At 40.4% G+C, this 15,792-nt stretch overlaps 2 protein-coding genes across 2 annotated transcripts; both read left to right on the top strand.

The window, feature by feature from the left end:
- The first annotated feature begins 3,176 nt into the window (after positions 1 to 3,176).
- On the top strand, positions 3,177 to 5,540 carry tal2 (T-cell acute lymphocytic leukemia 2). Its single transcript, XM_071483577.1, has 2 exons — positions 3,177 to 3,400; positions 4,550 to 5,540. The coding sequence occupies exon 2, from the start codon at positions 4,554 to 4,556 to the stop codon at positions 4,890 to 4,892; it is 339 nt and encodes a 112-aa protein (XP_071339678.1). The 5' UTR covers positions 3,177 to 3,400; positions 4,550 to 4,553; the 3' UTR covers positions 4,893 to 5,540.
- Positions 5,541 to 10,095: 4,555 nt separating this feature from the next.
- On the top strand, positions 10,096 to 15,750 carry LOC139624464 (UDP-glucuronosyltransferase 2A2-like). The gene is made up of 6 exons (XM_071483596.1): positions 10,096 to 11,213; positions 11,373 to 11,521; positions 11,650 to 11,781; positions 12,657 to 12,744; positions 14,119 to 14,338; positions 15,000 to 15,750. Exons 1-6 carry the CDS (start codon positions 10,490 to 10,492, stop codon positions 15,283 to 15,285), a joined length of 1,599 nt encoding a protein of 532 aa, XP_071339697.1. The 5' UTR covers positions 10,096 to 10,489; the 3' UTR covers positions 15,286 to 15,750.
- The last annotated feature ends 42 nt before the right edge of the window (positions 15,751 to 15,792 follow it).

Consider the following 15,792-nt stretch of genomic DNA (forward strand, 5'->3'; position numbering starts at 1 on the left):
CCCTTATCGTCGTCTCTCAGCATGTGGAGAGAGTGCTTATCTTCACGAGCCAGCAGAGTGAAGCCAGCTCCCTCAGGAATGATCCCCAGACAAAGACGACCCCCGGGGACATTGACTACAAGCCTCCCTGCCTCTGGACAGCCATACCCAGCACTGGCTAGCCACCATCAATAACCTGCCAACAGCTTTTTTTTTTTTTTTTTTTTTTAAAAACATCTCTTTCTCTCTTTCTGTCTTTCTGGCCTCTGCCTTCTAACAAGCAGTGGACAAACAAAGAGAAAATGGAGCTTCTTTAATGGCACAGGAACAAAAGCAGCGGGTAGGATGGTCAAAGGAGTCTCCACATAAAGCTACACAAACAGCAGCATGATGGTGCAGTAATTGCCCCTGACTATTACTTTAGCCCCGGACTGAATGGGACAGGAGAGATATTGTGGGAATTAACAGGCTGTTTAAACCAGAGCCATTCTTTAGGTTTGGATCCTGCTCTGGCTACAGCTGCAAAGGTCACACAGCTGTTATCTTTAATCACAAGCAGCAGCTCACAGAGTCACCTGTGAGTTTCCTCTCCTCTGTAAATAAAGGGGATTTCCTGTGACACCTTCTTGGTTAAGTACTGATTTTAGATAAGAGTGATGCACAGATTTTGTATCCTAGACGGACAAAATAAGATCTGCTCTGTGCTTTTTGACACAAAGGTAAAACTTTACAACCCCCAATTTAGAAATTATAAGTAGTCTTTAAACATTTTATACAACACTGCATGGTAGTTCAATTAGCTAACAATTAACTAACAATTAAGAGGCTTAAGAAGTGTTAATTAATTTGACATGAATATGTGAAGAGTCCACCCCCCAAAAATGAAAATGATGGTGTCTTACCTTGCGGCAGCAGCAGATTCCTACACAAAACACACAATATTCAAATGAGTGTTGGTTGATAAAACAAATCATTTGAACACTCTGAACTCTGAGAAATTGCAACAAGATTTTTCACTATTTTCTGACAAAAAATAGACAAAGCAATAAAGAAAATTTAAAAAAATGATTGGCAGATGAATCAATAATGTAAATAGTTGCAGACTAAGTATCTGATGGTAAATTTGTCTGCTAATATAAATTAAATTACTTTCTTACCTAAAATTATCCTCTATTTCTTTTTTCTTTTTTTAACCTGGCATAATTGGATTATCAACTCATGTCTTTACAATTGATTCTACTTAAAAAACAAAAATCATATGATACATTAACTTAAAAACAATGACTGTGTGGCTTGCATGCTAGAGAGCAAATTCATTAATAAACGTATGAACAGGAGAATCTGCTGCCATGGTGGCTGCTCCGTGAAGCTGGACTTTGCATTCATGCTGCATTTAGGTCATAATGTTTAAAACCGTGATTACAAACAGTTAAGTGGGAAAATCATTCACATCAGCCTCCACTTTTCCATGTTGGAGGTATCATGAATTTCTGACACCGACAATATCCTCTACAGAGACAAAGAAAAAACTGCTTGGTTGCCCCTGTTAAGTGTGAGAGCATGTTAACATTGGTTCATTTTCTTAAACTAAACACAAAGTACAAGTGAGGCTGTGATCAGTTTAAAGTATTGGAGACATTGAAACTTTGACCTTATGAAAAATTCAGAGGATGAGTAATGTTGGTGTAATCATATGTACCGACGACTTTGAAGGAATTTAATAAGGTTTTAAGTGTATTTTGTCATAATTAGCCTACAAATTATTGAGTTGTGGCCAAAAACATGTTTTGTGAGGTCAGTGATCTTTTTACCTTTGACCACCAAATTCTAATCAGTTCATTCTTGAATCCAAGTTCGTGTCAATTTGAAGAAATTTCCTCAAGGCTTTGCTGAAATATGAGCGTCAGACAGCCGCAGAGGCAGAGAACTACAGCAGTGACCTCTGGCATTAAAGCTCCTTGCTGTCAGACTGGTTTTAAGAGACTCGAGTGATCTCAAGTTGTCTCTGTTTGTCAAACTGACTTGCATCGAAACGCTGCACATAATTTGATGTAATTAATTTCAGTTGGGGATTCGCAGCTTGTCCTAGTCATCCAGGTCAGGTATAATCATCACCTGGCCTTGTAGCTGTGACCAAAGTCAACACACTGGGCAAACCACACTCCCCCACAGTGAGTGTGTCTGCAGACCTGCGGTGGAGGCTGGATGTAGCCAGAGAGCGGTGGCGCCTGGCCTGCAGGTGCAGCCTCTTGGACGTGCAGCAGGGCCCATGAATGGCCCGATTCAGAAAACGGCCCCCGTCGGGCCTGTTCTCCAGGCCCAGGGCTAATCCCAGCCCCTAATCGGATTATGTAAATTCCTACTCCACACACAGACTTTTATGGAAGGCTGCATCTTTGAAACAACACTTGAAGGGTGTAAAAGGAACAGTGACAATTGGTTAAACTAGACTTGTGTTTTTTTTATCTGAGCGGAGGTTGAAAGTGGGAGGCAGAGGAGGGGGGAGAGAGGGGCTGGGAGTGGTTGGAGAGAGGTGAGTCAGTGCGCTGTGCTCTCCCTGTTTGCTCTGTAATTTATGTGTGGCCCTTTGGAATGGCTCAACAAGATTACCATAGTCATAACAAAACCCATATTGTCCAACTGTCAATCTGGATATGGTATTTTTACCTTTTGTGGCCCAATCAGGCTGAATTCAATAGCAGAGCAGCCAGCGATATCAAGGTCTTTTGCGCAGTGTAGGGGATGGTGGGTTGTCCATGCCTAATGGCAGAGAAACAGAAAGGAACAAGTGTCCGCAGCAGTAAGAGAAGGATCAGAGAGATGAACGTCTCAGTTTCACCTCAATGGGAATTTATTTGTCACCTTTAGTGCTAACCTTCAAGGATTAAATGAGCAATGAATCATAAAAGCAGCACAAATAGTCACTTAAAAGGCTGTTGAATCATGAAAGCTGCAAAAAAAAAAAAAAAAAAAAAAAAAAGACCCAGGCTCCCCTCAAATGTTGCACAGAATCACCTCTGAAAGTGACGATTTATGAACAATATAGTCATAAAGCCATCTCTGCCGGTTGGAAATGACAGACAGGAGGTGGGTGTGTGTTTTAACAACCATTCCTCAGTTAACACCAACCTCCTCGACAGCACACGTCACACAATAGGGTTCACCCTGCTATAAAATGTGGGATGCGAGCATGCAGCAGTCTTCCCCCCTACTCTCATCCCTCCATCCCTCCCTCCCTCCCTCTCTCTGTCTTTTACTCTCTCCTTCCCTCTCGCTCATAAGGATCTCTCGGTGAGCATGAGAAGACACAACTGAGTGGACATTCACACCTCCTGGACTCCTGGACTCTGATGACCTGCCGAGGCTGCGACTGAGATTTCTGCACATTTCTACAAACACACACACGCACGCACGCACACAGGTGAGAAACGTTTGGTATTAAGGATTTTTCTTCTCTTGAGGGCATGTGTTCCCACTTTGGTCGAGTAAATGATTAATCAGACCGAGTATGTAATGCAAGAGGATATTGTGTACTCTGCCTGCAGCTGCCATGTAATAGTAAATAATTTAGACCAATGCATTTGTACCAGACTTTGCAGTAATTGAAAGATCCAATTAAATCATAATTTTTCTTACTGTAGAAAACAAATTTGTTCACTCTTTAACTTCTGTCCTTCTAGTTACAATTTAAAAGCAGCGTGGTTTATAATGTAGTTGTAAGTAGATTCAAGGACAAGTGTTTATTACCGTATAGTAGTTTGTCGACATCTATAAACTCTCCTATAGAGACAGATTGTATGTTTTTACTCCTGTATTTTACTGTACTGTCATCGTATGTCCACATGTGGGAGCCCACAGGAGGAGTTATAGTAATGAACGCTGATATCAGCTTATAACTGCGTTACAGTGTATTGTAAACCATCTATTAAAAGTACACATAGTGCTAATGAATGCTAACCAGGGGGATTAAAGTAAAATGTTATAAAATTAGTTTTAGAGACTTTCAGGTCAAATAGTTTTACAACCAAACAAGGTCTAAAATGATCATTATAATCAGATATATACATTTATTTATTGATCTCCTACTTAATGCAAAGTCTAGTAGAAATGTGCATAATTTTGTCAAAATATATATAGATCTTATATAACTAACATTTGTCCAAGAAACCTCAGTAAGGTGTCCAGCTTTCCTCCTGACATACATTCACTAATTTCTTCTTGTACTCAGTCACCTCAGACCTAGGGCTGCAACTTACAATTATTTTCATTATTATTTTTCATTATTGATTATTATCTTTGTTTTGTATAAAATGTAAAGACTAAATAGTGGAGAAATGCAATTAATAATTAAATGTTTAGTTTTGTCCAACAGGGTCCAAAACTCAAGGACATTTAGTTTACTATCATGTACGACAATAACAAGTGAAAAATGTTCACGTACAAGAAGCTCGACCTTGGACATGTTTGGCATTTTTGCTCAAACAAAAAAAGATTCTAACAATTATTTGATGATCAGGACAGTTGCTGATTAAGCTTTTGTCAACTGACTAATCTTCGCTGCTCCATTCAGCACCATGACCAGGAAGGTGTTCACCAACACGAGGGAGCGCTGGCGCCAGCACAACGTCAACACTGCCTTCGCCGAGCTCCGCAAGCTCATCCCCACCCATCCTCCGGAGAAGAAGCTGAGCAAGAACGAGATCCTGCGTCTGGCCATGCGCTACATCAACTTCCTGGTGCAGCTGCTGGAGAGCCAGAGCGGTCAGCCGGCCAGCCACTCCCCCACCGCTCTGCTCACCTTTCTCAGAGGAAACATGGAGCGGCTGCAGTCCCCTCCACACGCCTGGGCCCTGACCAGTGACACTGAAGCTCCATCACCGGGATCCAGCTGCGACAGTGCTGAGGCCTGGTAGAAACACAGTTTAAAAAAAAAAAAAAAAAAAAAAAAAGAACAAAAATTGAGTTGACTCCTTGACACTTTTCCTGGGTCTCAAAACTGCTCTCTTCCTTTCTCAAGACTCCTTTTTTGTCTCTGCATTTGTCACCTGTATGTGACTGGTGTTTCAGTGCAGAAGATGCAATATTGTGTGATATTTGTGGACTGTGCCTGCTCGCTGATCAGTGTTGAAATATGATTTGCAGGGTTAAAATTAATTTGTATTCTGCATGGATGTGTAAAACCTGGATGTACAATATTCCCTTCATGTCTTCGTGTTAATATTCCTTGTTGCCAACCCGCCTGGAACTAATTTAGTTTTGCAATAAGAGGATGTTTTGCCAATGAGGAAAATGGAGCGGATTAAGGAATTTTCTCATTTCAAGCAATAGATTCAGCAAGGCATTTGAATAGATAATGGCTCAGCCAATTCTCCAGACTGCAATCGTCTCAAAATAGCCAAGGGCACTTTTTTCTTTTTTTTTTTTTTTTTTTTTTTTTAAAAATCGACATGCTGTTTTTTTTTCTTGAGAACACTAAATCTGACCTTTCTTTTTAATTATCGAGGTTATGCGACCTCTGAAGAATTACTTCTAAGAAAGACTTCCTGTTTCTCACTCTTTTTGTTCCGTATTTGTTCATTTGTGATACTTAGGATTGGGCCGAGGAATTTTAGCAAAACTGACAATCCTTCTCTCAGTAATTACTTACTTCCCACACATATCTTCTCATTTACATGTGTTTTCTTTTGATTTTTTTTTTGTAAAATACGCATGTCATATAGCCAAAGATTATCAATTGATTGTCTACTGTGAAGAGTGTGCTAATTATCTTCTGATACCTCTTTTGTAAGTTATTTTGGTTTGCTTGTAAATATACAGTATGTTATTTATTTCCACTATTTATTTAATAAATGATTTGTTAAAAAAAACACCTTTGAATCTCTTCAGTGAAAGAGGTCACTCAAACCATTACTCATTACTAGAATCTGATTTTTCAAGGAGGAGATATTTTAGAGATACTCCACGCAATACAGGCAGGTATTTAGACTTTAGTGCATATACATTAGAAAGTAAACTCTCAGTATACAGTCAGCGTGAAAAATAAGACACCAAATGTTCGAGTGTGCTGTTGATGGACTCTGAAAAAATGTAAATCAAATTTTTGATGGTGAACCAGTAACACTTAAAAAAAAAAAAAAAAAAAAAAAAAAAAAAAAATCTATCAAAGCCTCAGAAAAGCAGTTTGCCACCTATCTGTTAAGTTTAAATGGAAGTGTTTCATTTCCTCCTAGTATGAAAAGGTTAAACTGTTTTGCTTTTTTTCAGCAAAAACTAAATACTAACTATATATTGCATATGTGTGTAGTGAGCAATTGGGGCAGTGTCAGACTCCAGTGAAATTACTTCACAGTGTGTAAGACACACAGACTAATCTGAAGTTAAGAGCAGAGCTGCTGCGTCGGTGCAGACCCTCTTTGTTCATGCTTAACAAGCCCAGACATTTGCCTGTGATGACTGAGTGGACACAAAGCTGGCCTCAGCTCTCTGGCCACTGACCAGAGGCCGGAGAACAGAGCAGTGAAAGTGACAGCTTAACTTGTGACCCCCGAGGTCAGAGGCTATTCTGGAGTCAAACACTGACCAGTTGACCAACGTGCAGATGGAGTTTTCTTAAGGAAAGTGTCACTTTGTTGCTGCAGATTGTATTTGATAGCACTGAAGTCACAGCTATTAAGTATATAAAAGCAGGAATTTCATGAAAAGAGACGACAGAACCCAAATATTCAGGCAAACACTAAAATCCAACTTCTAAATTAACAAAATGTTACTGTGCAACTAGATAAATGTTTTTTAGTTATAACACCATTGATCTATGACAAAATAGATGAAAACTGACGATGTCAACTAGAGCTGTAACTGAAGTTTTTAACAGTTGATAAATGTCTAAGCTGTGAGAAAATATTTAAAATTGTCCAATGTAACACCCCAGATTTCAAAAGGACAACTTCAAATGACTTGTTATGTATGACCAACAGTCACACACACTTATATATATATATATATATATATATATCATATAAAAACTGAAAAGCAGCAAATATTTTTGATTAATAATGACTGAAGCACTTACTAAATGACCAAAATGGTTACTGCTTCACTTTCTGTGAATCAACAAACTGATTCTCCAAAGTCAGCAGTTATGTTTGTCCCCGTTCTCTTTGTTTGGCAGCCATTTAAACCGAGGTCAGAAATTTACATGCCTAATTTCCTATTGTGACTGTGGAAAACGTGCCCCATTTTCAGGCAAAAAGCTGCAACTAACTGAGCTGAAGAGTAAACACTGCGCTTGTTTTCGGGCGCTTTCACCCCAGCTGTTAAACTCTGGCTAATGGTGTGTAAACGGAGCAGAGGGCAGCTGGACACACTGACTGGAGGCCTGTGGGAACTGACAGGTGACTCTTTGTAATGCTGCGAAAATACTGAAATCATGTTGTAGTGGGACAGAGATGACAACTGTACAGCAGCAGTCTGCCTCTCCCACAGCATGAATTTGAGAGGTAATCGCCTCTTGTGCAGTTTCATGCTGAATTAAGCAATTTCATGGGAAATTGAAATGATACTAAGTAAGACTACATTGGTGATTAATAGGTGAATTGCCTAGTAATATGAGACATATTAAAAAAAACAAAAAAAAACTGTTTACTTCCTTACGTGTGGAATGTTTCAGTGTAATTCAGACTCCCTAAATGTGAAATTATTCAGTCATTTGAAGCTGGAAGGCATGTGACAGCTTTTGCAGACATGCTGTCAGCTGCAAAATGCATTTTGCTGATACACCTTATTTAGACTGTTACTCTGGTCTCAACTCTCTCGCAGGATTATGAAACCCTGCACTGAAAATAATAACAAATCTGTATACGCTTCTCTTTCCCTCCACCAAGTATATTTGCCTGATTGACTATTCTCTCCCAAGTATGTGGGTAATCGTCTATTGAGAGCACATTTCCTTATCAGCGTCTAACACACTGTCTGAATCCGTTATCACAATGGGCCAGATCAGTGCAGGCAGCCCCTCGCTCTCCGGCTGAGGCGCCCATGAAAAAGAATTTCTGGAGTTGGGTGCCAACCGATAGGCCCTGAGCTCTTTATCCCCTTAAAGCCAATTCACACTCTGCATGTTTAAATATCTCAGCTCAACCCCTGCCCTCCCACTCCCGTCATGCACTCGAACCCCCTCCTCCCTCTTTGCCTTTCCTCTCGCTCTTTCTCAACCCTCCACGGCTGCAATATCAAGCGTGGACCGCCGCCGCAGCTGACCTGCAGTCCGCGGTGGGTTGGTGGTGGGTGGGATGCAGGTGCAGGGCTGGTTGGAGGGTGAGAGAGGAGGGGACTCCTCCATTGTTGGGCTGGACAGCACCCTCTCTCCTCTGGAGCACCCTCTGATGGGGGAGCCCACTGACAATCACGCATCCTAATCTGATTATGCAAATATCTACTTCAAAAAGCAATACGCTGTAACCCTTACCCTGTGGTGGAAAGACAGAGAGAGGCAGAACGAGGGAAGGAGAGGAGGCAGCAGGAATGTAGAGAGAGAAGGTTAGATGGTTGAATTCCCAAGAAAAATTTAATACAAGGACAAAATGCGCTGTTAGGCTCTATTCTGTATGCAACACCCTCATACACCTCCCATCAGTTTCTCTGTAACACTAGGGGAGGTCTGAGGACGAAACAGCACACACTTACACACTCTGAATGGCCACTGACTCCTTCAACAGGGCATTGAATTCAATATTCAAATGCCTATTGTTTTTCCAGACGCTCCTGAAACCAGCGTCAAAAGGAATCTACAATGTTAATGAGGGGGCCAAAGTACCCAGAGTTAAGATTTTAGACGCCCAAACAGTGGGTGACAAACAGAGGTGACATTTCACGAAAACAACACAGCTTCTGTGCCACTGATTCCTGAAGGCATTATCGACAACCCCCACCCGCCGGCCTCGTAAATCTTCACACCAAGCTGACCACCCTGCCCCTTCCTGATTTCTGATCAGCTGCTTCATTCTGCTGATGAACACATCTCTAAAAGAAGACTCAGACTCCGCATCCATGTTTGCATGTCTGTGAGGCTGCACATAAGGTCGGGTTATGCTCGATTAGAACTAGTTGAAACGACATGTTGTCTAATCAGAAATCAAATGTTTTTATTTTGTTGTAAAGGCTACACTTGAAGGCGGAGTGAAAGGCCGGCTGTCATAAAAAGAGGGAAGACAGTAACATTTAAATAAGGCGATAACAACACAACGCACGCTTTCAGACAGTCGCTCCGGCTGGAGATTCAGACAGAAGTAGAAATAGTGTAAAGATTAAAAAAAAGAAAGCTTTAAGAACAGTTCAAACCCCGACTTCTTTCTCACCTCTGCACAGTTGGCCAATAACGATGTCAAATGGGTGTAAATGTTGCATTGATGGCTTTTGGAAAGTTAAAGAAATGGTCAGTCACAGACGCACTGGTTCTGTTGTCGTAACAGCTTCAGGGCAGGGGCTTTCCGAAGCTATCCAGCCATGCGACAATAAGAAGCAGCATACGGGCTATACTGAGCTAAATGCTAACATCAGCATGCTAACATGTTCACAATGACACTTAACATGTTGATGTTTATCAAACATGTTTACCATGTTCAACATCTTAGTTTAGTGTATTAGCATGCTAGCATTGTTGTAGCGACAATACACTCAAAACCACAGATGTCAAACTCATGGTGGCGGTAGACAGAAAGACAGGGCGTTGCAAGTCTTCAGGCTACGTTTGCTGGGAACCAGGGGCATCTGCACGACATCTTGTGCCAAGCTATCTGGAAGATTTTAATTTATTTCACTAGATAAGTCAAAATTTCTACCTCGTGGCAGAACTAGGTTAAGGGTTAAGGAATGACCAAAACCATTGCATCCTGTGTGGAACTGGACCAACCAACGTTGCAGTCCCTTGAGTCATGGCCCCTTGTGTACAAAAATGTCACAACTGAGGAAAAAAATGGCAATGATACTGCTAGTTTTGAAATGTGCCTTTAAAGCAGAATCTGTCTTTTTCTCCTAACACACTATCAAGCTTAAAATGACGCCACCCCCCCCATAAAAATAAATGTGTTTGGCTTCTCTCTCTCTCTAACGCTTTAGTGGTATGCAGGGGAATTCTTCCACATGCACATGCTCTCACAACTTCCTCAGATTATGCAAGTGTCCAGGCCCATTGAGATGAAGTCATTATCCTCTTGTGTTATTTTACTCCATTTCTCCACAGCTGACAGCTTGATTCGGGAGGTCGGAAGTCTGGTTGTACTCCGCAGCTTTCAAGTAAAGGATAAAGATTATTCTTATTTTTAATACCTTGAACTTTACAGCCATTACCTTTTACCTTTAACCACTTGCTTAGCGTGCATCTGTTATCTAATGTCATGCTACACAAAGGGGAACTACAAGCCAGAGTTCAGCTTTGTTTAGTTAATAATTACTTCTCTCGGAGCACCTATTAGGATCAAGTGACAGCAGGCTTGCCTCTTGACGAACAGCCATCATGGAGCTGGGGCAGCGTCTCTCTGTTTGCGCGCTCCTGACACTTTGTGCAACATGGAGTGCAAATGGAGGAAACATTTTGGTGTGGTACACTGAAGGCAGCCACTGGATTAACATGAAGCCTGTGCTGGAGAGGTTGATTGACAGGGGACACCAGGTGACGGTCCTGGTCCCGAGCGCGTCGATGTTCATGAACACCAGTGAGCCTTCCCGCTTTCGCTACGAACCCTTCGACGTCGCCGTCTCAATGAAGGACATGGAGGAGTTTCTTGAGGAGTTCCTTCACTTCTCCATGTATGAGATAGATAAAATGAGCTACTTGCAGATTTACATCAGATTCATGGATCTGATGAAGACCGACTTGCAGTATACTTTGAAGTTTTTGGACGGTGTGCTAAAATCAGAAACCATCATGAGGAACCTGAAGGATGGAAAATATGACCTTCTCCTGGCTGACCCCATCTACCCCGGCAGTGACTTAGCAGCAGAGATTTTGGGTATCCCTCTGGTCTTCTCTCTGCGCTTTTCCTTCGCCAATAACTGGGAGAGGCACTGCGGTCAGCTACCCGCTCCACCTTCCTTTGTCCCAGCTGCTATGAGCAAACTTACAGACAAGATGGATTTCTCAGAGAGAGTGTGGAACTTTCTCTTCTATATTCTGCAGGACATCTTGCTGAATAACTTTTACTGGAATGAACTAGATACATATTACTCTGAAGTCAAAGGTGAGCAGCTCAGCCAAAAGAACCGCTGTTTGTAACAACACACATACTGTCCTTTGTTGGTTGAATTGCTATGCTTCTATATCTAATCACTTTTGTCAACTAATTGATATTTTAATAAGTAATATTTGAAAATTAGCTATCTCACTTGTATTATGGCAGGGACACCCACCAGCGCCTGTGAGCTGATGAGCAGGGCAGACATCTGGTTGATACGAACCTACTGGGATTTTGATTTCCCTCGTCCTTTCCTCCCCAACTTCAAATACATTGGTGGGATCCACTGCAGACCTGCTAAACCTTTGCCAGAGGTAGTAATGTCTCCACTATTTATCTTTTATGACAACTCCACAGCATTCATGACTCCAAGATTGAAGAGAATGAGCCATTTAAATGCTGTGGTTTGTATTCGGATGATACTGTACTTCACTTCTTGCAGGATATGGAAGAGTTTGTGCAGACTTCGGGAGATGCCGGCATTGTGGTCTTTACCTTGGGATCCATGATCAAGAACATCACCACAGAGAAAGCAAACATGATTGCCTCAGCCCTCGCTCAGATCCCACAAAAGGTCAGAGGAGAATAAGTTCCAAGTTAAATCAACTTGAATGACCCCCTGGATGCAGTTTTTATGGCTATGAGAATATCATGTGGCAGCTCATATCAGTGTTATTGCATGTATTATCCAATTGACTGCAGATAGCTTGTACTTTACATTTCTGCCAGGCATTTTCCACAGCATATCCACAAGTTTCAAGATGTTTAACGTCTACATTTTAAGGAGCCACTGGTTTCCATTCATTTTATCACATGAAAATCAAGTTGCAACAACTTAAAACTAGGTGAAAAAAAGGCAACGCCTGACAGAAAATGTTTAGTCATCTTCTTCCTTTTCCTGAGTTACACTGTCACAAAGTTTCTATTTTAAAAACTCTCCTTGTGACTGTCAGATAACATGCCACCAATTTTCAAAAGGATTGCTGCTTGAAACAGCACTACCAGGCAACTGACAAAAAGAAAGAACAAAATGTTAAATGTGACATTAATATTTTGTGGCAGATATTTTTTGTGGTAAGACATGATTTGCTGTTAATTGACTACAGCGTGCATATAGTCAATATTGTCATAGTTTCTGGTTGTATTGGGATATCAGGAGTGGATGCAAGGAGAAGCAAAGTGTAAAAAAATACAATTGAAGAAAGATTTGACGGAAAGAATTAAGATGGGATTTTCAAAAATAAGTGTTGGTCCCAAATCACACTGGCTTGATTTTGTTGTACACCTAATACCAAAGGTTAAACACCGAAAATTGACCATTTTCCAAATAAAAGTATTGAGGTTGTTATAAAAAAAAAACAACTATTCTTATCATTTTAGCATTCATTCATATTAAATGGCATAAAATTAGCACTTTGTTAGTCTAAAAGTGACTTTACTGTTTTATAGGTGCTGTGGAGATACAGCGGAGAAAAACCAGAGACTCTGGGTGCCAATACCAAAATATACAACTGGATCCCTCAGAATGACCTGCTGGGTAAGTGAAAAAACTCATAAGAATAATTTTCAAACCAAAGTTAAACTTAATTTACATTGTAGTAGAGAAAACACAGTGGTTTGTTCTTTAGTGAGAAGGAGCCCATTGTAATCATGTAATGTAATATTACACCCTGGTATTTATCATAAATGGTGAAAACTGACTTCACCTGAAGGTACATACACTAAGCTGTGTCCCATTTTCATACTAATTATATACATTGCATTCTCATCTTTATTTTATACTGTTTGTGAAATTTTAAAAAAGTCATTCAGGCTGCAACTTTGTAATCCCACCACAACAAAAAGAACATTGTTTTTCTAAAACTGTAAATGTTATTTCTTTGTTTTCTAAAGTATGCCTGGGGCTGTTTCACCACAATTTTTTCAAGCATTTCCTTGACTTATATTTTTTGCATTGCCAAACAATAGTGTCCATCAACAGCACTCTCAAAAAGCAGGGGTTGTTTAGTGCACACACTGACTGATTTAGGTATACTTTGTCACTTCTTCAGTGTGAATACAATACATACTCAAAACCTGCTCAGATTTAGTAAGTTGTATGACACCGCTTGTGCTTCGGACCCACAAAACAGTGACTAAAGATACAATAAAGGGCACTTCAGCACAAATTGTTACTTTGTGTAGTTTTTCCAAAATCTATATGGGATCTTATGTAGCCAGCTTCCACTAAGGCTTTGCTTAGTGGATGACTGGGGTCATATAAGGCTGCATTACCAACTGGGCAAAGCAGGCAACTGCCCATTTGTTGGCAATTTGTTCCACTGAAGTAGAGTATCAACTAACACATCCTCCACCCTCCATCTTGTAGCCCTGATCTTATAGAGCCTCTACAAAATCTAGTTTTAAGACCTTTAACTGTCTTAATTTATGTTGAGCTCTTTTGTGTTTAAGTTCTGTTTTATCAAACAGCTTCCATTTATCCTCTGGGTCAAGTAATCAATACACAGAAAATGTCAATATTATTCAAACAAAGGGGAGCTGTAAGGCTGCAATCATCAGTTATATTCATTATCAATATGTCTGGCAATTGTTTTCTTAAATAATAGAGGGACAATTTCATCTATAACGATGTTTAAAAAAAAATAAATAAATAAAGTGGAAAAGTGCCATAATTATTCCCTAAGGCCCAAGGTAACATATTCATATGGTTTTGTCTGACCAACAGTCAAAAACCCGAGGATGTTCAGTGTAACGCTTTATTTTACAGATCCCAGAATTTTTGGCCCCTGGGGCCCCTCTGAGGTAGCTTAGTCTGGCCATTGAATCACATCATACAGAAGTGAAAAAATGTGCTTCGACAACCAGTCTTCAAAAAGTAATTCATGTTTCATGATCTTTGGTACCCAATCAGGTCACCCCAAGACCAGAGCTTTCATCACCCATGGGGGCACCAATGGGATTTATGAGGCCATCTACCATGGCGTTCCCATGGTGGGCATCCCCATGTTTGCTGACCAGCCAGAGAACATCGTCTTTATGAAGGCTAAGGGTGCTGCTGTTTACATGGACTTAAACTCCATGACGACTGAGGACCTTAGAGATGCAATCCATACTGTCATCAATGACAAATCGTAAGTTCTCTTACCTGTCTGCACTTAACGTGTTTTAGGTTGTTAAAAAGGTACTGAACTATTGATTTCTTGCCAGTTAGCCTTTTTGGAGTTAATACAGAAACTAGACTGACAACGAGCCATAACAGAGTCAAATTTGAGACTTTTTTAAAACTTCATACTGCATAGAACGCATTTAAGTACAATAATCACAAAAAAAAAAATGGAAGAATGAACAATACATTATAAAATGAGATAAACCTTTTTTAGTCACGAGTTCCTTCTAAGAAATAACTGGTGGATATATCTATTTCTAAATCTATTCATTGAAAGAAAATAATCGACAATGACAACTGTTAGTCAACATTCCCTGAAAGATCAAAATTGGATACAAAAACTTCTATAAATCCTAAAGCCAAGCCAGTTCTTAAAACTTTAAGACCTGCAGACACTGTGTCTAAAGCAGTACAGCTTCAACTACCACCACAGAATTTCAAGGTAACAAAGATTACAAAACTATTGGGTGGCCTTTTCCCCTCATATACTGGCTTTTCTGTTAGAGATTTAAGTTTTTAAACTATATGAAATTAAAAATAAATCCAATACTTTTTAGCATAGTATGAAAATTAAAATACTTAAAGCATTAACTGACATTTTTACCCTTGTACATCCACATTCACAGGTACAAGGAGAATGCCATGCGGCTGTCCGGCATCAACCGTGACAGGCCCATTAGTGCTCTGGATGAGGCGATATTTTGGATCGAGTTCACCATGAGAAACAATGGGGCCAAGCACTTGAGGGTCCAGGCCCATGAGCTCACCTGGTACCAGTATCACAGCCTGGATGTCCTGGCTTTTCTTCTCGCCGTCGTTCTGCTCCTCACATTCCTCTTCATCAAGACCTGTGGTTTCTGCTTTCGGAGGTGCTGTGGCAGAAAGGGAAAGACAAAGAGAAAGGCTGAGTAATGGACTGAATTGAAATGCAACTGGTGAACTGATGAAACAACAAACGGTTCAGTGATGGTCCTTTTAGATTTTAAGCATGTAATGTAACCACAATGTTCTGGATTTGAATTTGTGGTCAGCGATCAGTGATCGCCATTTTGAAATAGCTAATTACAGCAAAAAATGTAAGTCACGGAAACAGCAAGTCAACAGCATGTAGTATTCTAGTGAGACTCTTGTTTGAATGTTTATCTGTAGTTTATCAGGAGGAAGGATTTTGTTGCTCTTTTCACTTTTGTCATCATAAACTCAAAGTGAAAAAATCTCAACCCTCTACATAGACAAACAGGATGTATTTGCTTTGCAATAGCACATTTCTTGTTTGCTCCTTGTGTATGGTCAGTAATTAGTGCAATTGTTCACAGGTGCATACTAATTTGCATAGATGCACCTGAGGCCAATCTGACATTAAAAGCTGGATGTTCATTGGCTGGTGTAAGTTTGAAAGACAAAAGAAACACACAGAGG

This window comes from Trachinotus anak, unplaced genomic scaffold (assembly GCF_046630095.1).
Source record: "Trachinotus anak isolate AG129_WGS33_773 ecotype Australia unplaced genomic scaffold, CSIRO_AGI_Tana_v1 ptg000008l, whole genome shotgun sequence".
Lineage (NCBI taxonomy): Eukaryota > Metazoa > Chordata > Actinopteri > Carangiformes > Carangidae > Trachinotus > Trachinotus anak.

What these genes read in the sequence shown, in the direction of transcription:
- tal2 (XM_071483577.1), top strand. Translation starts at nt 4,554, where the DNA reads ATGACCAGGAAGGTGTTCACCAACACGAGGGAGCGCTGGCGCCAGCAC.
- LOC139624464 (XM_071483596.1), top strand. Translation starts at nt 10,490, where the DNA reads ATGGAGCTGGGGCAGCGTCTCTCTGTTTGCGCGCTCCTGACACTTTGT. An exon ending in CTGCTAAACCTTTGCCAGAG is followed by an intron (nt 11,522 to 11,649) that starts GTAGTAATGTCT and finishes CACTTCTTGCAG; the next exon opens with GATATGGAAGAGTTTGTGCA. An exon ending in ACTGTCATCAATGACAAATC is followed by an intron (nt 14,339 to 14,999) that starts GTAAGTTCTCTT and finishes CCACATTCACAG; the next exon opens with GTACAAGGAGAATGCCATGC.